Consider the following 22,962-nt stretch of genomic DNA (forward strand, 5'->3'; position numbering starts at 1 on the left):
GAATAAATTATTTAAATTATTTCTTAGCAAGGGAGAGGGATAGGTAATTTTTACCAGATATTTTTTTAAGCTTTTTTTTTTTTCAATTACGTTTTTGTTTATGATCTTGAGCTGTTCTAGTGGAACTTGCCCAGAGCCAGGAGAGCCCAGCCAGATGGCAGACAGCGCTGGAGCCCTGGGAGCCACTGTCTGTTGTGTTGGCCCAGGAACTTTCTGGGAGTGGGGAAGAAATTAGGAGACGGGCTGGGGGGGGGCGTGCTCCTTTTCGCTCTCAAGTAATTGTTCTTCCTGCAACAAAGCTTGAGATGGTGTCTGGAGACAGGAAGTCAGAACCTGATTGATGCTTTGAACATGAAACCGTGCCTGAAACAATTAAATGATGGTTTTATCATTGTTTCTGAAATTCTACCTTTGTAAAAAAAAAAAAAATTATAACAGAAGTGAAAATAAATGTTGTGGAATCGTGCAATGGAAAGAATGTAACAAATAATAAAATCTGAATAGACATTTTATTACATGGGGCTTGGCTTTTCTTCATTTGTGCCACAAATCATAATTAAGCACCTGCTCTTTGGGCCAGATGCCATACAGGGAAATCGGACAGACATGGCTCCTTAGACCAAGTTTACACCCACTGCTGTCAAGTGGATTCCAACTTACAACGACCCCATAGGACAGAGGAGAACTGCTCCACAGGGTTTCCAAGGCTGTCATCTTTATGTATAGATGCCGACGGCAGGGTGGCAGGAGGGTTCGAACCGCCAACCTTTGGGTTAGCAGCCAAGCACGGAACCAAAGCGAAGGACCAGAACAGCCCAGGGCCTTTACGTGGGAGCTGGGAGTTTAGCCTTCCAGTGACTGGATTTCCAGGGAAGTGCTTTCATTTTCTAAACGTTCTCTTGGTGGTGGTTTTGTCGTTGAGACTAGAAGCAGCGGGCATCCAGCAGCCTTTACGACTCAGTGATACTGACGGGATTCTTCCACTGTCTGCTCCCACCCACCTCTTCAGCCGGCTCCTGTCCATCAACAGGAACTCACTTCCTGCAGAGTGTCTTCCAGCTCCGGCTAATCTACAGGTTAGCGGTTCGAGTCCGACCCGTGGTGCCACGCGGAAGAAAGGCCTGGTGGTCTACTCCTGGAAAAACCCGCCATTGAAAACCCTGTGGAGCTCCGTGTTACCCAGATGCGCGTGGAGGGGACTTGCCGACAACCCCTCTTCCTTCCAAGTGTGGGACTGGGTCTCTCTCCTGGGAAAGGGCCGGTGAAACAGAGTCTGCAGTGCACCCCCTCAGGGACGCCCCAGCCATCCTGGTCGCACCCACAGGGCTGCTGGCTTCTAGGTGCTACTCAGGACAGAGCCGCGGGACCGGCGCCCGGCGCCCCCCCCCCCACTTCCTTCCGTTAGCTGAGCAGGGGCGGACCCTCCTTTCCGCTGTGGCCACCCCCTGGCGGGCGGCGGGACGTGCTAGACTCGGCCTGAGGCAGGAAGGGTGCCTCCGAGGCGGCCGACGCTGCAGCCGGACGCGCAGCTGCCCCGCCCCGAGCTTTCGAATCCCGGCACGAGCTCCGCCCTGCAGCGCGCAGCCCGAAGCGGTGGGGATGCATGGCGGCCGCCGCGGCGACGAGCGCCACAGCCGGGGGCCCGGGAGCCGCCGAGCCCCAGGAGGCGTGCGGCTGGCGCTGCCCGGAGCACAGCGACCGCGAGGCCGAGCTCTTCTGTCGCCGCTGCCGCCGCTGCGTGTGCGCGCTGTGCCCCGTGCTGGGCGCGCACCGCGGCCACCCCGTGCGCCTGGCGCTGGAGGAGGTGGCGCACGTGCAGGTGGGGCTGGGGGCGGCGCGCGGGGGAGGGCCAGGGGCGTGCCGGGGTCGGTGCTGGGACCCTGCGGTCCCCAAGATGCCCAGAGGTGCTCCAGGCGTCAAGTGTTCAGAGTTGAAGACTTAGGCCCGGGCAGGGGCCAAGGCGACCCCAAGGCCATCGATTTTTTGACCTGGTCCACCACACTGCACTGGGACTAGAAGAAATCAGCCTTTTAAAAGAGGTGAACCACTTCCATCCCAGCTGGGAACCAGCAGGGTGGGTCCTGACAACTTACACAGACCTCTGGTTGGTTTCTATCTGGACTTCAAGAAAGAACTGTGAACTGCCGCGATCCCCCAGGGCAGCCTCAACTTCAGCGCCACCTCCCTTCCCTCTGCCTCCTTCACACACACACACTCCCCTCCACCACTGGCACAGCCTTTCTATGGATCAAACACTAAAGCTAGGCGGGAAAGGCAGGCCTTGAACCCAGGACTCCACACCCTGGACTGCCCTGCACAGGCCCCATTCTCACCTTGGAGCCCTCACCCAAGTGGCTTCCTAGTACCAGTGGCCAGGGACCCTGGGCACCTGCTCCAGTCTTGCTGCTAGCGTGTTCTGTGAACCTAGTGAATCTCTCTCTCCAGGCTTCAGGCTGGGCTAGGCAGGGCCCTCCGTCTCTACCACTTCCACCTTCAAGAAGTCTGTGACTGACCCAGTCCAGAGACAACCTCTCCTCTGCGGGGTCGCAAGCTGAAGGCCACCTGACAACCTTGGAGCTGTGAGGAGGAATGAGCTCTGTGCGGGCCAGGCTTGTGGAGTCCTGGGTTTGAGGCCTGCCTTTGCCTCCAGCCTTAGTTCTTTTATCAATAGAATGGCTATCATGATATAATAGCCTCCATAAAGCTGTTACCAAGAGATAGCAAGGCTGCTGTCCAGCTGCGGCTCTCTGCCCAGTGACCTCTCCACCTACCTGCACGTACCTTTTTCACATCCATACACCCACCCACTCATCATCCACTCATCATCCATCCATTCATTCATTCATAAACATCTTTTCAACACATACCTTGTGCCAAATGCTGTCTTCTACAAAAGTCAAGGATAGATCAGAGGACCTGGAAGAGGTCCTCTGGTTGGTGGGAGGAGAATCCCAAAAAACCAAACCAAACTCACTGCCATCAAGTCGGATCCAACTCATAGCGACCCCTCCTTGGGGTCATGTTGTTGTTGTTATATGCCATTGAGTTGGACCCGACTCATAGCAACCCCTCCTTGGCTTTCTGAGGCAATATCACTACATACAGAAGTAGATTGCCCAACCTTCCTTCCAAGAAGTGGCTGGTGGGTTTGAACCACCAGCCTTCTGGTTAGCAGTCAAGTGCCTTAGGCACTACGCTACCAGAGCTCCCTCTTGGGGTCACAGGCCATGACAATACAATATTTTAAGTACTATAATGGGGAAAACCCAGCAAGAGTCACTGAAAGCCAGAGAAAAGACAGCATGGGCCAGGACAAGAAGTCCAGGAAGACTTCCTGGAGGAAGTTCCATTGGAATTGGCCTTGAGGTAGGATTTCACCAGGTAGAGCAGAAGCACCGAAACAGGAGACGCATCCTGTGGCAGGAGGGCACAGACACCAGGTGGCTAGGGGTATCCTTGGGTGATGGACAGGAGATGGGCGGGAAGGCCTAGGTATCACAAGGGGATAGCATGTGGTCCTGGAGGCTGAGTCCATGGCTTATACCTGGGTTGGGACCATCTTCTCCCTCCTCCCTTGCCTAGACTAAAACCGTACCTCCCAAAGCAAATGTTGGTTGAATATGAAAATAACAGTAAGAGCCATGTGTATTGAGCACTCGTGGTGCCAGGCACTGGGCCAAGTACTTTGTATACATCTCATTTAGTCCCCGTGGCAACCCTATGGGTTTATCCATGTTTACGGCTGAGGAGACGGAAGTTTAGAAAGGTGAAGCCGCTTGCCCAGGTCACCTGGAAAGAAGTTGGACTCGGACCTTGTTCTTTTCTCCTGTAGAGTGTGTGCTTGCCACGTGGCTTCCCAGCTCTCTGCTTGAAGTTGGCAGCCCCTGGTGATTCTGCTCAGTTCAGCCAACGCCTCTGGATCGCCCCCTAGGCCTGTGGGGGACCCAGGAATGGAACAGACTCAGGGCTGCCCTCAGAGGCTGCCAGTAAGCTGGCTCAGCCAGACCTGGGCCGAGTGGCTGAATGTGAGGGCAGGTTTCAGAAAGATGGGATGGAGAGAAAGGTCCCTCCTGGGGGCAGGTAGGCAGGGAGAGGTTACAGAGCAGGCCTCTGGCACGTCCAGAAAGCAGAGATTTGAAGGGGGCCGCTTTGGGTGGGAGAGTGAGGGGAGCATGAACTGCATGGATCTGTCCCACAAATGGCTTCTGATCCCCGGTCCAGGGCCAGAGGACCACCGTGCCCCTGGAAGGTAAGCTTCATGAGGGTGGCTCCTGGAACAGGGCCTGGCAGAGAATAGCTGCTCAGTTAATATTCCGCAAGTGGACGCTTCTCCCTGACTCCAAACTGCTTGCCGTCAGGTCCCGCCTGAGGGGCTGGAAGGGCAGGTGACAAGCAGAATGTGTCCTAAACAAGAAAAATTACAGAAAAAGCAGCAGGGCCTCCAGACTGGCGGCCCTGATAAGGGGCTCTGAGAGTCGGAGGAACCCAGCTCTTTCCCCATTGCCGCATGACTCTGGACAGGCTGCACCTTCTGAGTCTCCGTACCTCTGCAGAAAAAAATGCAGGAGCGAGGTGATCACCAGCTGTCTTGTCTTCTCGTAGTGACGGTATTAAGACTGTTCCCCTTACTCCCTCACGCACAGAGGCTCACGCAAGACTGTTTAAAGCAGTTGGCAACCAAGAAGCAACAAGAAGCTGATAACATAACGCAGATAGAAGACGCGGCCGAGAAGCTCAAGGCAAGTAGACATTTCTTTCTTCTAGTTGAGATGCTGTATTTCCCCTCAGGCATCAGGTTCCCCCACAAGGAGCCAAGTGAATGAGAAACAAACTCAAAGGGCAAACCAGGTCTGTTGGGGACTGGGGCTTAGTAAGGAGCCCTGCTGGTGTGGTCAGAGCTCCGGTGGCACAGCGCCTAAGGCATCTGACTGCTGACCAGAAGACTGGCGGTTCAAACCCACCAGCCGCTCCGTGGAAGGAAGATGGGGCAGTCTACTTCCGTAAAGATTCGCCACCTTGGAAAATCAGCAGGGGTGGCTCTGAGTCAGAATTGACACGATGGCAGTCGGATTGGTTTGGGGGGTTTGGGGGTGTGGTAGTTAAGCATTTGACTGCTAATCGAAAGGTTGGTGATTTGAACCCACCAACACTCCCTGGGAGGAAGATGTGGCAATCTGTTTCCATAAAGATTACAGCCTTGGAAACCGTAGGGGACAGTTCTACTCTGTGCTGTAGGGTCACTCTAAGTCCAAATCACCTTGACAGCAGTAGGTTTGTGGGGCTTATATAATTTAAGGAGCTCTCTTTGAGAAAAAGAATAAAAATTCCAATTAGATGCAAGACCTTAAGGGGTCGTGCAAGTGAGGGAGGGCCCTGAAGTCTCTGTCTCATTAACTTTGTGTCCCACACCCTACAGAGCCCTCCCCCAGCTGCCTCCCAAAACAGAGGAGTGGCGTTTCCTGTCACCAAAAGATGTCAAATTAGCTGCCATTCTGTTGGAAGGGCTAGTTCTTCACGATCCCTCAACTGCCACGTCCAAACCTTTGCCCCAGTTGGCATCAAGTCAACGCCAATTCATGGCGGCCCCTAAGTGTCCTAGCAGAACCGTGCTCTGTAGAGTTGTCCATGGCTGTTTTAATTTTTTTTGAAAAGCAGATCCCAGGCCTTCTGAGGCATCTCAGAATCTGGGTGAGTTCAAAGCACCAATCGTTTAGTTAATAGCCAAGCACTTAACCATTTGCACCCCCAAATCCTCTTAAAACAAATACTGCTTCAGGAACATAGATCTCTTTCCGTTTCCCCGCCATGCTGGAAGAACGTAAACAGGGCACAGAGAGACTTTATGAAGGTGTACTTCCTGCAGACTTCCCCTTCCATAATGATGTTGATTCAAGTGGACTGTTTTGTGCTTTGGAGTACAAAGCTGGGATTGCGTACTGCTGAGTCACCATTTTGGCTGGGAAAATGCTGACGTCTTTAGAGGCCTCTTGGTGATCTTGGGCTGGTCCATTTCCTCTCACTCTCATCTCTCATGATCTAAGAGCTCCATGAACCTCAGGGAGCCTGGCTCTGGTGATGGGAGTAGCTGGCGCCCACGAAGGCTGAAGGCTGGCCTCACAGCTGAGTGGGGTCCAGGCTGGAGATGACCAGGTACAGAGGTCCAGGACAGGCCACAGAGTTGGCCCTCTGCCCAACACCCATTATCTGTAGAATGTTTGCAGGAAATGGTTCTGGTTTACACCTGTGGCCTTGGCTTGTTACTAATAGTACCCTTCAGTAAGGAGTCACTGGGCTTGGAGACTTAGGACCACAGTCCCAGGGCACATCCAGGTCAACTGGCACAACATAGTCCACAAAAACAATGTTCTGCATCCTACTTTGGTGAGTAGTGACTAGGGTCGTAAAAGCTTGTGAGCAGCTGTCTAAGGTACAACTATTGGTTTCTCCTCATCCTGAGCAAAGCAGAGTGAAGGAAATCAAAGAGGAAACAAAGACTAATGAACCATGCAAACCTGAGACCAGAAGAACTAGGTGGTGCGCCACTACCACCACCAACCACTCTGATCAGGACCACAAAAGAAGGCCCTGGACAGAGTGAGAGAAGAAATAATTAACAAAATTCAAACTCACAAAACAGACCAGAGGTACTGGTCTGATACAGACTGATGGAACCTGTGTTAGACTAGGTTCTCTAGAGAAACAAAACCAGTAAAGCTTATATAGAGAAAGAAAATTTATCTCAGGAAAATAGCTCACACACTTATAGAAGCTGGCAAGTCCAAAGTTCTTGGGTCGAAAGTCAAGCTGGAGGCTTTTCCCAACTCACGCAGCTGCAGGGGCTGAGGAGCTTGAGGCTGGCAGGCAGTATACTGTCCGTTGACTCCAATGAATGACGAATCCAAGATCTCCAGGCCGAATGGTGGATTGTTCGCTCACAGACAGCTGTAGGCCGCACAGCAGGATCCCAATCCACAGAAGAATGTCTCTTTTCCCAGAATGTCCATAAATACACTGGAAGCAGGCCACACCCCTAGGGAAACTCCCTTACAATAGATTGGCTGCTCAAAACATACATCTGATCCCATCATGGGAATAACCACATCACAACTGCTTAAATTACACAGAATTGTGGTCCAGCCAAGTGGATACACAGCTCCAACTATCACAGAACCCCTGAGACTGTGACCCTTAGACACCCTTCAAGCCTGGCACTGAACCCACCTCCCGGGATCAACTGTCAGCCACACAACAGACAGGCCTATGAAGTGAATAACACCAGGGAGGAATGTACTCCTCAGTACAATCGACTGCATGAGATCAGAAGACATCATTGTCCAAAAACAAAGCTCAGAATGTAGGAAGGAACAGGAAAGATGAATGGATGGAAATAGGGAGCCCAGGGAGGAAGTGGGAAGAGAGCATTACATTAATGGGATCACAACTAATGTCATGAAACAAAATGTGTATAAATTGTTGAAAACAAATTGCTCTGTAAACTACACTGAAAAAATTAAAAAAACAACATCGCTCGTGTCTTCAAAAGCAGGACAGTGAAAAAAAAAAGGGGAGGGGGTACCAGGTTAGCTGGTCTGATAGAGCCTGGTGGAACCCCTGAGACTATGGCCCCTGGCTGCCCTTCAGGTCTGGAATTGAACCCACACCTGTGGCTTCCAGCCAAACAAAAGACAAGCATATGAGCTGCACATTGACCTGAGGTAGATACACTCCTTGGAGAGAACTATCATGGGAGAAAGAGGGGCTGCTTATGCACAGGAGACAGGTCAGGGGGCAGGAGTGCATGGAGGGTGGACACAGGGAAGAGGTAACTATGGGGAGGAAGTGGGAGGGGAGCTATTGCGTTGGGGTAAATTGTAGTCAATGTCATGAGATAACGTGTGCATGAACTGCTGTATGGAAAGTGAATTTGCTCTGTAAACTTTCACCCAATTCACAATTTAAAAAAAAAGAAAGAAAAAGCAGAACAGTGGACTCAGGAAGACGAATGCATTCAGAAGGATTTGGGAAGTAAAAGCTGGCACGCCCGAAGGGATGGGGGTGTGCTCGGGGCTGTTCAGGGTTGAGAACAGAGTTGGGGCTCAGGATCACTGTCTGCCAACCTTTAAGCAGGTGCAGTGTGGGATCCCCCAAGCAAAGAGTCAACCAGTGTGGTCGTAAGGTCTGGAGACAGGTTTTAGTTTAATCTAACGATTGGTTTTCTTTTTACCCCCTCCTCCAACTTTTTTTGAACTTTTTATTCTGAAATAATTATAGATTTGTAGCAAGTCGCAAAGAGAGTACAGAGATGTTCTGTTTACCCTTCACCAAGCTGCCTCAAAGCTTGGATTTTATAGGACAATAACAAAACCAGGAAATGGTCAGTGTGTATGTTCTCTGTCAACGTGCCACATGTGTAGACGCATGTAACCACCACCAATCAAGATAGAGAAATACTCCGTCAGCCCACGGTCCCCCCCATGCTGCCTGTCTACAGTCAGCCATCCCCCAACACGACCAGCCCCTACCCGTTGGCAGTCACTGATGCCTTCACCATCTCTGTGACTGAAAATAGCCCCAGCTCGGCTCTTAAGGGGAAGCAGCCCCGAGCACACACCCGTGCCTTGGAGCGCCCCAGAGTTCACTTCCCAAATCCTTTTGAGCTGACTTCTCTGTCTGAGCCCATGGTTCTGCTCATGTGAGAGATGTTTTTCGAGAATGTTATAAAAACGGAATCCTGCATTATGCAACCTTTTGAGACTTTTTTTTCACTCCGCATAATGCCCTTGATGTCCGTCCAAACTGTCGCATGTACAAAGTTCACGCTTTTGTATTGCTAAGTGGTAGTCGGTGGTATGGATGTAGCAGTTATTTAACCCTTCACCAACGGTAGGCTATTCTGGCTGTTTCCAGATTGGGGCTATAACAGGTAAAGCTGCTTTGAACAATTGTGGGCAGGGTTTTGTGTGAATATCAGTTTTCATTTCTCTGGAATGCATGCCCAGGAATGCGACCACTGGGCTGGGCTGCACGGAACTTGCATGTCTAGTTTCATGAGAAGCTGCCCACCTGTTTTCCAGAGTGCCTGTGCCATCATTTTACAATCCCACCAACAGGATGAAAGTGGCACTTCACTCGTGTTTACTGTAGACACGTTCTGATAGGTGTGTGGTCTTAAGTTGCGTTCCCCTTATGGCTAGTGTGTTGGACATCTTTTCATGTGCTTATTTGCCATCTGTCTGTCCTCTCCAATGAAATGTCTCTTACATCTTTTGCCCATTTCTTGATTGGATTGTTTGTTTTCTTCCCACCGAGTTTTGAGAGTTGTCTTTGTAGTCCTTTGTCTGCTTTGTAATTTGCAAATATCTTCTCTTAGTCTCCCTTCCTGCCTAGGAAGTGACCCATAAACAGGAAAGTCCAAGCCTGGGCCACAGTCGGCTGCTGGGAGGCCGGTGGCCAGGCCTGCCAGCCACTTGACACAGAGACCAGTTGAGGACTTGGTTGTTGGTCATCTCTAGGAGACAGCCCCACCCACAACCATCAAATGGTTTCCTCTGACATCCTTCTAAGTAGGCTGTTTGCTTCCCCATCACAGCCTCTCGGGGGGAACACATCAAGATGTAGGCAGGATTCAACGCTCCCCTGCTACCTAACGTTTTACTTAAGTGGGGTTAGATGACAGCATGCCAGTTGTTTTCTCCTTTCTGGATCTCCCCCAGTTTCCACAGTGAGCTTTTGATGCTTTTACAAACGAAAGGCATGTGTGTGTGTGTGTGTTGTTGTTGTTGTTGTTGTTGTTAGGGGCTGGCAAGTTGGCTCCGATCAATAGCAACCCTATGTGCAACAAAGATGTATTTGTGTCCAGGCCCACTGACCCGTAAAAACAATTTATATTGTATATAAACACTCCCCACACTAAATATTGTGTCTAGCTTTTCACTGTTAAGGTCCCTGGTGGTGAAACGGTTTATACTCTCCTATAACCTAGAGGTTGACATCAAACTCACCCAGGGCACCGTGGAAGAAGGGGTGACGACCTGCTCCCGTAAGATTACAGCTAAGAGAAACCCGTGGAGCGGTTCTGCTCTGTAACCCATGGGGTCCCAGGAGTGGGAACTGACTCGAGACGGAAGTGCTTTCGGTGTTCGCCGTTACTGACAATGCTGTTGTGGGGATCTTGGTGCACATCTCTCTGTATCCGTGAGAAAGCATTCTGTAGGAGTGACTCCTGTAAGAAGAACTCTGCATCAAAGGGTATTGCCTACAGAAAATACAGCACCAGTCAACACTAACACCCACAGTGGGTATATATGCCCTTACAAATGCTGGTGTTGTCACTCAGTTAAATGTTTTCCAATTTGATGCTCAGACACTATTGTTTGATTGCAGTGGCCACTCCCTTGGTTGCCTAGGAGACTGAGTGCCTCTGTTTACTGCTACTTCCCTGTGTGACCTGTTTGTAAATTGAAACATCCCACCTGCAGTGAGCCTCCATCCTCTCTTAGAGACATTGTTTTATTCTTTAATGTGGTCAAATCCTTCAACGTCTTCCATTTTGCTTTTCCCTTTTGGTCCCACCTTCCTCCCAAAAATTTATTTAAAAATTTTGTTTTATATTTTATTCTAGTTGATTTATTATTTGAGGAATTTTCTTTTTTGTGTGATTTGGATGGAAGCTTATGGAAAAAATTTGTTTTCTATTCAATAGTTCATACATGTTATGTTTCGAGGCATTGATTGCAATCCTCATAATGTAACAGCTCTCTTCCCACTTGCTCCCTGTGGTTACCTTTTCCCTGTGTCCTTCTTTCCTATGCATTCCTGTCCTCTGGGCTGTCTCCCTGTGCAATTCTGATTTCCCATGATTGATTGTCCCAAGGAGGGTACCTACCTAGTGTAATTGTTCAGCCTGTCTGTTGTTTGGCTGGAAGCCACAGAAGTGAGTCAATTCCAGGCCCAAAGGGTGACTAGAGGCCATACTTTTGGGGGTTTCACCAGGCTCCATCAGACCAGTAAACCTGGTCTTTTTGATGATTTTGAGCTGTTCCACGTTGTTCTCCCACTCTCTCCAGGGTCTCTTATTCTGTTCCCTTTCCAAGTGGTGACAGTGGTAGCCAGGCACCATCTAGTTCTTCTGGTCTCAGGGTCATGTAGGTTAAGGTTCACATGGTCTACTAGTCCCTTGGACTAATTGTTTCCATGCATCTTTGATGTTCTTCATTCTCCTTTGCTCCAGGTGGAGAGAGACCAAAGTTGCACCTTAGCTGGCTGCTAATTTAATAATTTTTAAATGTTAAGATTTTGATTGGGATGTACAGGCTAATTTGGAGAAATACATCACCTATAATAATGAATCTCCCAAGCCAGGGATATAGTTCATTCCTCCAAACATTCAGAATATGTTTTCTCTATATATAGTTTTACAGTCTGTTTGACCTACCTTTACTGTTGTCATAAAGTTTACTTTTAGATATTGGGTAATTTTCTTTTCTTGTTTTATAAAGAATCTTTATTTCTTCATACATTTTCAGTTGGTTCTAACTGGTACTTAGGAAAGCTTTGGTTTTTAGCATTTGATCTCTTATCTGGCTGGCCACCTTGCTCAATTGCTTTGTAGATGTTCTGGTATCTTTTCATGTTGACCCTTCTGATTTCCTAGGTTGACAATCATATCGTCTGCAACTGGTTTTCGTTTCAGGCTCATGCAGAGTCAAGTAAAGCTTGGCTGGCAGGGAAATTCACAGAACTCAGGTTACTGCTGGATGAAGAGGAAGCACTGGCCAAGAAATACATAGATAAAAACACACAGCTCGCCCTGCAGGTGTACAGGCAGCAGACCGAGTCTTGTGGGGAGCACATTGACGCCATGAATGACCTCTCCCACAGGGTCTACAGCATCAGCCAGGAGCCCGACCCTATACGACTGCTGCAGGTAATGCGGGGTTATGTCCTCACGCTGCCACCTACCACCCACACTTCATCTCGGTGGTTGTCAGCTGTCAAGTTGGCCCCCAGTCATGGTGACCCCGTGCACAGTGGACTGAAATGCTTCCTGGTCCTGGTCCTGCCCCATAATTGGCTGTGGATCAGATGTTGGGATCCACGGGTTCTCATTGGCTGGTTTTCAGTAGGTCACCAGGGCTTCCTTCCCAGCCCATTTACTCTGGAAACTCTGCTGGAACCTGTTGAGCATCATGGCGACACCCTAGTGTCCACCGACAGGGGTGGGGGCTGTGCATGGGTGCAGTGGCTGGGAATTGAACACCAGTCTCCCACGTAGAAGGCATGAATTCTACCTCTGAACCACCAAGGCCCCTCACCAAGGCCCTTAATGACTGTGGCATTAAACACCGTATCTACACAGTGAGTGAATACACGGAGAATTGCTGTGTCACTATGTAGACCTTACTGCCCCCACACAAGTGGTCAGAAAGTGGACATTGTTACGAAGATCATACACATCTTGAACTAATTAAATAGTATCAGTAGCCGCCGTATTTGAGGACCTCCGTGTTCCAAGCACTTTATGTGCCTTAGCTGTAATATGTACAAGAACTCCTCCAAACGGATCTTGTTACCCCATGTTACTAATGAGCAATTGAGGCTCCGGGCGGTGAAGCGACTCCCCGGAAGTCACGCAGCTGGTGGGTGGCAGAGGTGGGATCAGAACCCAGGTCATCTGACTCTACCCTACATAGTCCACGGCCTGTTCCTCTGCCAGTGCAGTGGTAATAGAGACACGTGTCCTCCCGGGAAGGCTCCCCAGCGGAAGTGGCTGAGTCACAGTCTATTCAGGGGAGAGAAGAGGATGCTTCTGCTTGGCCCCTGGGCTTGGTTGGAAGTTGTTGACCCTGTATTGAAGGAGATTCTAAGATAAAGCAGTCATCCCCATTTTGCTGCATTCAGCCAAAGCACGCTGTTGAGGATGGAGTTTCTGTCTTCAAGGAACAATGGGAGCGACTCCTCTTGGTGTCAACACCCTTGTGCAGTCATCCGTATACTTGGGGTGCTTTTCCACTCATACAACACTTTCTCTTTTTAATTGTGATTTGGGTGAAAATTTGTGGAGCAAATTGGCTTTCCGTTCTCCACTCATGTAACTGTGTCTCCTTCTTGGCTTCGGCTTCTCCGCATACACCCCAGCTGCGTGCTGACGACTTGGGGGCATGCGTTTTGTCTCCTTGCACTCTGGCTTGCAGCTCATATCCTCATCCTGGTTCTCTCTCTGTTTCATCTTCCTCTCTGGGAAGGAACACCCTGCATAATTAGATGACTTTTGTAAGACATTTTAAAGGCTTGTGGGACAAGGCAGGATACAACTAACAAAGTAGCACTGGGTCTATCCACAGATGCGCATGGACTCTGGAAAATAAGCTAGACCATTGATGGGCTAGTACAAAGCCTGTCAAGGCAGTCCCCTGGCAGATGTTTTCCCTCTGTGCTTTCAGGAGGACTGGTTTACTCAGGCTGCACCTCAGTGTTGATGACGTCAGCCATTTCTGGGTGAGCTGTACGGAGACACACTGATGTTACACTTTAAGAGGGAAGACTCACAAACGTCCATCTGTTTCTTTTTAAGCTACTGTAATTTTTAGAGCTACCTAAGTGCCTAAGGCATTTGACTGCTAACCAGAAGGTTGGTGGTTCAAACCCACCAGCTGCTCCGTGGAAGAAGATGCACCAATCTACTTCCGTAAAGATGACTGCCTCAGAAACCCAGTGGGAGTGGCTGTGAGTTGGAATCAACTCGATGGCAGTGAGTTTTTGAGAGTAAGACAGAGGAATTCTTCCACAGAGAAGAGTGATTTTCTCGCATCATAGAAACAGATCACAGCTCTGTCATCTCTCTCTTTATTCTGTTATCAAAGCTGGTTTTTATCTTTTGTCATTCCTTCATTCTTTCCTTCTGTTTGTTCATTCATTCGCTCATCACACATTTTCACACAGACCTCAGAGAGACTGCAAGTTCGGATCCAGACGACTGCAAGAACGCAGACGTCGTGATAAAGGCATCACCTGAAGCTTTGGTTTCCAGTGCACGTAAAGTTACATATACACCGTACTGTCTCCTTTTATGGAAGAGTTTGAAATATTGTGAGAATTACCAAAATATGACACAGAGACACAAAATGAGCACATGCTGTTGGAAAAATGGCTCCAATGGATTAGCTTGACGCAGGGTTGCCACAAACCTTCAACTCGTGAAAAACGCAGTGTCTGCGAAGCACAATGAAACGATACCTTTACTGAGCAGCCCGCTGTGAGCCAGGTCCTCTGCTGCACACAAGACGCTCGCAGCTGGGTGGGGAGACACGCGAGGAAGGAGTTCTTGACCTCACAGCCCGATGAGCTGGCAGAAGTATGTCCAAGAGATGCCTGATGCTGTACGGGTCAGGGAAGACTTGGTGCCTGAATGACTTTGGAGCTGGCTGTGGTGTTTTGTTTTGTTTGGGGAGTGGGATGGGCAGAGAGAGGCACCTACCCCAGGTGCAAGCCGAAGGGGGTGCCAGACGAGGCTCAGAATTCGTCAGCACCACAAGCAGGCAAGGTGCTTGGCTGCGGCAGCTGGACGGGGAGCGAAAGCCTTTCTGCTGACCGTGGCCATTATCGGCATCTACTCTTCTGGGGTTGGGGTGAAGGGTGCAATTTAGAGATCGCCCTGGCTGCTCCTTACCCATCCGACACCCCTGAACCTCAGACCGACTCCTGTTACAAAGTCTGTAAGGCTTCCCCCTGTGGGGTGGTGAACAGCTTAAGGGCAGGGACAGTCAGTCTGACTCAAGCTTTGCCCCTGATACCCTAGCCCAGAGTAGGACCCAGTGGACATGGAGGGGTGGCGAGCGAGGGGGGAGTGGGGCCACCAGGGCAGCGCTGGACCGCCTTCCATTTGTCCGCTCCCTCAGCACCTGCTGTGTGATTTCCCCAGGACTGTCCTGGAGGTCTGGGCTGACGGCAGCTTCCAGGACAGAGTGGGCCTTGCGCTTGGCGGCATGAGGGGCTTGATGGGTGTGGCGGTGGAGGCCGGGCAAGCCTCCTGACCCACTCACTCCACACAGGCCTACTCCGCTGCTAAGCAGGAGATGGAGCGGCAGATGAGCCTTGGGGAGCTGTGCCACCCCGTGCCCCTCTCCTTCGAGCCTGTCAAGAGCCTCTGCAAGGGCTTCGTGGAGGCCGTGCAGGCCGTGCTGCAGATGCCACTGGAGGCTCGTCTTAAGGCACCCCGTGCCCCTCTCCTTCGAGCCTGTCAAGAGCCTCTGCAAGGGCTTCGTGGAGGCCGTGCAGGCCGTGCTGCAGATGCCACTGGAGGCTCGTCTTAAGGAAAGTAAGTTGCCACGCGACCAACATGTGTCTGTAACACCCCTCAGGCCCTAGAGCTCCCAGACCACTGTGAAGATCAACACCCGAATCACACCTGGGCCGTCCCCTGGGCGCTTGGGTCTGGCCCCCCACGTGCTTCCGCTTCCCTGCTGCCCTCCTGGGAGCGCATCCTGCTTCTCGCCAGCCCCGCCACTCTGCTGCTACCCTCAGACCTCCCTGCTTCCGCCACAGCACGTCCTTGCCAGCTCTGGGCTTCCAGGCACAACCGACACCACTTCCCGCCACCCTCCTCTGCGTGGCCAACTCCCAGTGGCTTTGAGGCGGGCACGGTGGGCTCACTGGGAGGGACACCCATCCCTGGGCCCAGCTTCCTGGCAAGCTCCTTCTCCTGATATCACTTCCTCCAGGAAGAGAGATTAACTTTTGGTCCAGCTCTGAGTTGCCCACAGGGCCTGGCACAAAGCCGGTTCTCAGGAACACCCATCCACTCATTCATTCACTTGCCCATCTCTGCTTCATGTAGGACATTGGCTGAGCCCCTCTTCTGTGCCAGGCATGAGTCTAGAATGAGCAGGGGCCAGGGGACAAAACAAAGTTCCTGTCTTTGTGGTGCTCAGTCTTTTGGGGGCAGATTGAACAACAAACTAGTCAATATTACAGGTACCAAGTGCTCTGAAGAAAATAAAGCAGTGTAAAGGAAGTGGAACGTGGCAAGGAAGAGCCATTGTGTCCGGGGAAGTGGGGCTACTTGGGGCAGGGGCCGTGTAAGCAGACATGAAGGAAACGCGCAGTGCCCTCCATGCACCTGAGGCCATCTGGTGCTCCCAGCCATGAGGTGGGAGCCAGACCGCCAGGTTCCTGTCCCAGACCCACACTTGGTAACCCTAACTTTTAGCAAGGTACCTAACTTTTCTATGACTGTTTCCACATCTGAAAAATGGAGTCAATAATGTCATCCCCTCTCCTGGGGTGGTTGTTAGAATCAATGCTTAGAACAGGGCATGGGTGTAAAACCAAAACCCAATGATTCCAACTTATAGACCCTATAGGACAGAGTAGAACTGCCCCATAGGGTTTCCAAGGTTATAATCTTTACAGAAGCTAAGAGGCCTTGAAGCATTTATTGATGAAGATCAAAGACTACAGCCTTTGGTATGGATTACACCTGGACATGAAGAAAACAAAATTCTTCACAGCTAGACCAATAAGCAACATCACAATCAACAGAGCAAAGACTGAAGCTGTCACAGGTTTCGTTTTACTTGGATACATAATCAACACCCATAGAAGCCGCAGTCAGGAAGTCAAACAACGTATCGCATTGGGCAAATCTGTTTCAAAAGACCTCTTTAAAGGGTTAAAAAACAAAGATGTCACTTTGAGGTCTGAGATGTTCCTGACTCAAGCCATGTGATCTTCAGTTGCCTCATATGCATGTGAAAGCTAGACAATGTGTAAGGAAGACTGGAGAAGAATTGATGCCTTTGAAGTATGCTATTGGCTAAAGACACTGAATAAATACTGGATACACCAAGGACTGCCAAACACATCTGTCCTGGAAGAGTGCAGCCTGGATGCTCCTTAGAAGTGAGGACAGTGAGACTTCGTCTCACATACGTCGGGCACGCTACCAGGAGGACATCATGCTTGGTACAGACTTGGGTCAGCAAAGGCAGGAGGGTCTTCGGTGAGATGGTGTGACTCAGTGGCTGCAACGATGGACTCAAACACGACACTGATGGTGAGGATTGAGCAGGGCCAGGCACGGTTTCCTTCTGCTGTTCATGGGGCCACCGCGTGTTGGAAGTGACTCGACAGCACCTAACAACAGCATCTTCACGGAAGCAGACTGTCACATCTTCATGAGGTGAGTGCCTAACTCAGACACAACAGGTACCATGAGGTCGCCAAGAAAGGAGTGAGTGGTTCAGACAGGGACACCAGGGAGGACTTCCTGGAGGAGGTGGCACTTGAGCCAGGCCTTGAAGAATGAGTAAGATTTTGAGAGCCGGACAGAACAGGGAAAGGCACTTCACACTGAGATGAGACGACACTGAGATGTGCTGGGGACACTGATGAGCTCCGTGGGTGTGGACAGTATTCTCCAGAGCTGGCTTATTGGAGCAGATTTTTAATCTACAGATGGTGTTCTCTTCTCCCATGACTTCCACTGCAACTTTGGATATACAGTCCAACTGGAAAATCCTTGCAATGTAACTGATTTTGTTTTGTTTTTTATTGTGATTTGGGTGAAAATTTACAGAGCAAATTCACTTTGCATACAGCAGTTCACATACACTTTGTCTCATGACATTGACTACGATTTACCACAATGCAAAGCTCCCCTCCCACTTCCTCCCCATAGTTACCTCTTCCCCTGTGTCTATCCCTCCATGGACTCCTGCCCCCTGTGCATAAGCAGCCATTCTTTCTCCCATGACTGATCTCTCCAAGGAGTGTATCTACCTCAGGTACATGTTCAACTCTTAGGCCTGTCTTTTGTTGGGCTGGAAGCCACAGGAGTGGGCTCAATTCCAGACCTGAAGGGCAGCCAGGGGCCACAGTCTCAGGGGTTCCACCAGGCTCTATCAGACCAGCAAACCTGGTCCCTTTTTTTCCTTTTGGCAATGATTTTGAGTTTTGTTCCACATTGTTCTCCCACTCTATTCAGGATTTCTTATATAGATCCCCCTCTGAGTGGTTGACAGTGGTAGCCGGGCACCATCTGGTTCTTCTGGTCTCATAGTCATATAGACTTAGTATCGCAGGGTATACCAGTCCCTTAGACCAGTTGTTTCCATGAATCTTTGGTTTCCTTCATTCTTATTTGCTCTGGATGAGGAGAAACCCATCACTGCATCTAGACGGCTGCTTGCACGCTTTTAAGACCCCAGTTGCTACTCGCCAAAGCAGGAGGGGACCGATGCTTTGTGTAGTGTGTGCGATGTAACTGTTTTTAGAATCCATTCTCAGTGTCACTGTGAGTTGCCACTGAGTTGGTCGTGGCTCATGGTGACCCCGTGCCTGCCGAGAGGAGCTGCCCCACACACTTCTCAGGGCGGAGACCTCTTTGGGGCAGGTCACCACGCCTGTCTCCCAGGGCACCTCTGGTGGGTTCAGACCTCCAGCTGTTTGGATGCTAGTCAAGTGCTTAACATTTGCACCCCCCAGTGGCTATCTTCACAGTCAGTCTATCTCAGTTAAAAAGAAGAAGAAGAAGAAATAGTAAAAGCACGTGTGTGTCGGGGTGGGGAGCCTTAGTGGTTGGCTCCAGTTTGGCCTCATCAGTGTCCAGTGAGTGGACCCTGGCACCCCACCCCTTACAGGAGGTTAGGCGGATGGATCCAGAAAGCCGTTCACATGCCCTCTGGTCCATTCCCAGGGAGCGGAATCTTGCTGAGTCCATGACAACAGCTAGCTCACCCTCACTCCGTGTTCTGAGCGCTTCATACGGACTCGTCCAACAGCTCCTATCACCACTCTGTACGTGAGGTGCCTTCATTCATCCTGTTTTGCAGCTGAGAAAGCTGAGGCTCAGAGAGGTTAACTGACTTACTGTAGGTCACACAGCTGGTAGGTGGCAGAGATAGAATTCAAATAGACTCTGGTCCCAGGATCTATGCTCTATCTTCTGGCCTCTGTTTACCCACCTTCATGTGCGATCCTCACTGTTCACCATCACAAGCATCAGGAGAGGCTCTGACTCCTGGGAAGGAGCCACAGAGGTGAGGGTCCCTCGTCCACACTGTCCTTCCAGAGCACCCCGCATGTCACTACCTGTGTGCCCCACAGACTTCAGGCTCAGTGGGGCCAAGCTGGCATCCCAGAACTGCAAAATGCAGTACTGCCCCGTGGCCCCACCCTGTTCTTTCTCTACTCCCAGTGACCTCTGTCGAGTCCTATTAAGCCCTGGCAGTTCTGCCGCTAGTGTTTCCTCGGCCCAGACTGTCTTCCATCCCTGCTGCCCCAGTGCAGGCTTGGGCCTCCTCACAGGCCTCCTGCCTCCACTCTCACCCCGTCCCGTCCATCCCCACCTGAGGGAGTTTTCACAGTTCTGCTGCTGATATCATTCCCTCCCTCAGACACCTTCCATGGCTCCCCACTTCTGACAACTGCCTTCCATGTCTTTACTTCCTCTGTACTCTCTTGTTGGGATAGCCTCCCATCCTTATTTCTGTGTGTCCAAATCTCCCCCATCCTTCAAGGGCCAACTGAAACGCTTCCTCCTTCCAGAAGTCTTCCCTGACTCCTCCAAGCCCCCTCTCCTTACCTTAAACCCTCTCTGCCTGTGAACATGGGTACATGAGCCCATTTCTCACCTCCTCTCCCTGCCTGTGAGTTCTGAAGATGGGTAGCACGGCTTGGGTTCCCTGTAACTCTCCCTCACCTGACTGTGCCCTGGAGACGGCCTTTCTGAGCACTCAGCCCTGGTTTCTGGCTTCTCATTATTCATCTTTATGCTGGGGATTCCATTTCTGCCTGGAGCTTGCCTCTCCTCCTCGAGTGTTGAAGAAGCTCGCTGATTCTCAGGACTGTCCACGTCCTCTGCCCCAGGACTACCCAAGTTCAGGGCTCCCTCACACTGGCCTGTCCAGTCCTGCGGTCTGCATGTCTAACTGGACCTTGATTTTCCTGCTGCTGGGAATCTGCATTTCCGACACGTTTGCACAAGGTTCCTGGGGACAGATGGCAGGAGCTCCAGTTCTAGAGTGTTTTCAGCATCTTGTGTCAATTGTGCCTGCTTGGGAGTGCCAGGCATCGCTTCTCGCCCTTGGTTACAGGCATGGACTGCCAGCTCTCCTGCTCCTCCAGCACCAAGCCAGGTACCTTGTTGAAGACAGGGGCCTCTCCGGAGCGGTCCCTCTTCTTAAAATGTAAGACTCGGGGAGGGGCCGGAGGGTGGGAGGGGCCGGAGGGTGGGAGGGGGGAAGGCAGGAATGGACGGCCCCCTTTTTTCTCTCCTGTTGAAACCTAACTTGTTTTCTTTAACCCTATCATTAAACAAATAATACATGTTCACTGTAGAAAAATTAGAAAACAAAAGCAAAAAAAAAAAAGAGAGAGAGAGAGAGAAGAGTAAGAAAGCAGCTAACCCATAATCCCTCTCTCCAGACGGCTCAGTGTATGTCCTCTAGCCTTCTTGGTGTACCCACAGGAAAGGTGTATTTGCACACAAAGATATACTTAACAGACCTTTCTTTTTTGACAAATGTGGTGTGATACTATACATGCTGTTTTGTAATCTTGTTTTCATTTTATGATATACCGTGAACTTCTCTGTTCCCTTAAAAAGTCATGCAGGTAAATACATGCTTCTTGTAGGCAAATGAGAAACTATAGGTGTTCAAGCATGAAACACTGGTCCCTCCCAGAGATAAATGCTGTCAATACTTTGGCCTATATTCTCTCAGATACTTAAAGCATTGTTGTTGTTGTTGTTGTTGTTGTTGTTATGTACCGTCAAGTCAGACCTGACTCATAGCGACCCCTCCTTAGGTTTCTGAGGCAGTGTCACTACGGAAGTAGATTGCCCAACCTTCCTTCTGAGGAGTGGCTGGTGGGTTTGAACTGCCAGCCTTCTGATTGGCAGTCAAATGCCTTAGGCACTATGCCACCAGAGCTCCTATATGTGTGTTAGCTTTTCAAAAAATGAGATCACATTATAGATATTCTTCTGCAGTCTTTTAACTAGAGCTGGGCAATTTTCTTTTTCAATAAATAGAAATACTACCATTATTTTTAAAGGATGAATAGTATTCCAATGAATGTATGTACCATAATGTTGGACATTTAGGTTGATTTACCTGTTCATTTCTATAAATAATGCTGCATAAATGCATTCTTGTTCATATGTTTAAAATTAATGAATGAGTAAATGAGCATATCCCTGATATTTTCTGCTTCAGTTTTAGGGTTGTTTCTCAATTAAGTGCTTGCTATGCATGCATTTGAAAAATACACTTTAAATGAAATATAAAATGCATAGAGGAAAGTGCACAAATCAGAGGTACACAGCTCAAGAGTTTTTAAAAGTAAACCTGTTCTGTAACCTCCCCCAGATCGACACACGGACGTTCCCAGCTCCCCAGGCTCTTCCCTCTGTCCCCTGCTACTCACCGTCCACTAAGGGCAGCCACTCTTCTGGCATCTAACACTGTACATTAGTTTGCCTATCTTTGAACTTTATAGAACTAGATCATTCAGACTGTATCTTTCATGTCTTTCTTCTTTCACTCAACTTATTTGTGAGATGTATCCATTCTATTATGTGTAGCAGTAGTTTGTTGTTCATAGCTGTATAGTATTCCTTGTAGAACTACAGCACAATTCATATGTACTATTTATGGGCATTTTGGTTATTTCCATTTCTGGCCGTTGTGGACAGTGTTGCCATGGACATTCCTGTGCATGTCTTTTGATGCCCATATGTGTGAATTTGCAAAAGAAGGATGCCCCGTCACTATTTCTAGTCAACATTGTTCTAGATGTCCTAGACAGTGCATGCATCAAGGCAAGACAAAGAAATGAAAGCTATTAACAAATTGGAAAGGAAGAAAGAAAACAATCATTTTTTCATGGATGACGTAGGATTACTGACCCAAAATCCAAAATAATATACAAACAAGTTAGAATTATTAAATGGATTTGGGATAGTTGGTGGATAAGTCAACATCAAAAATTAATTATATTTGTATTATTAGCAACAATCAGAAAATGAAATTTTTAAAATACATTATTTTCAATAACATTGCAAAAATAACCACTAGGAATAAGTCTTTTAAAAGATAGGTAAAATCTCTCCACAGAAAACTCTGAAACATGACTGACGAGAAATAAAACACATTGCCTTCGAGTTGACTCCAATTCATAGCAACCCTTATAGGACAGTGTAGATTTACCTCATAGAGTTTCCAAGGCTGTAATCTTTTCAAATGCAGACTGCCATATCTTTCTTCCATGGAGCAGCTGGTGAGTTTGAACTGAGCTCTTAACCACTGTGCCACCAGGACTCCTTGAGGAGAAGTAAAGAGGGTTTAAATAAATGGAAGCATATACCATGTTCATGGATTGAAGCCCTCACTACTATAAAATGGCAGTTATCCCCAGCTGATCTCTAGACTCAGTTGTAGTCCTATTCAAAATTCCTGATGGTGTTGTTTATAGTTTTGGTTTTTCTTTTTTTTTCTTCAAAGTAGCAAGCTGATTCCAAAATGTATATAGAAATAAAAGGGTCACAAACAGCCAGGACTATCCTAAAGAACAAAATAGGAAGTTCAGAAACACACTGTGTTTTCACATAAATAATTTACACATTGTTTTTTGCCAACCATGCCTTCCCCACTGAAGTATTTTTGTACGCATGCTACGCTGTTTTTTTTCAGCAACATGTAAAGCCTATGTTCACACGTAATCTTCTGATTTATGACAGAAGTGGCATGACAGTACAGTGAGGAAAGGTAACCTTTTTAATAAATGGTAGTGGGCTAGTTGGATATCGGGATGGAAAAAACTGAATCTTACTTAATGCCTATCTCACACCACACTCAAAAATAAATTCCAGGTGGATTGGAGGCCATAATACAAGGTAAAACAATAAGCCTTCTAGAAAATAACATATGAGAAATCCTCATGCTCTTAAGATAGGCAATT

At 49.1% G+C, this 22,962-nt stretch overlaps 1 protein-coding gene across 1 annotated transcript in view; it reads left to right on the forward strand.

Annotated features, from left to right (window-relative positions):
- Positions 1-1,603: 1,603 nt before the first annotated feature.
- TRIM14 (tripartite motif containing 14) overlaps positions 1,604-22,962 on the forward strand; it is a 24,333-nt gene continuing 2,974 nt past the window's right edge. The window contains exons 1-5 of the mRNA XM_042783344.1: positions 1,604-1,819; positions 4,644-4,739; positions 11,693-11,926; positions 15,051-15,216; positions 20,094-20,186. Of these exons, the coding sequence (XP_042639278.1) occupies positions 1,604-1,819; positions 4,644-4,739; positions 11,693-11,926; positions 15,051-15,216; positions 20,094-20,186 (805 nt within the window). The remainder of the gene's footprint in view (positions 1,820-4,643; positions 4,740-11,692; positions 11,927-15,050; positions 15,217-20,093; positions 20,187-22,962) is intronic.

Source organism: Orycteropus afer, unplaced genomic scaffold (genome assembly GCF_000298275.1).
Source record: "Orycteropus afer afer isolate SDZICR_OR568_19922 unplaced genomic scaffold, OryAfe1.0 scaffold00943, whole genome shotgun sequence".
Taxonomy (NCBI): Eukaryota; Metazoa; Chordata; class Mammalia; order Tubulidentata; family Orycteropodidae; genus Orycteropus; species Orycteropus afer.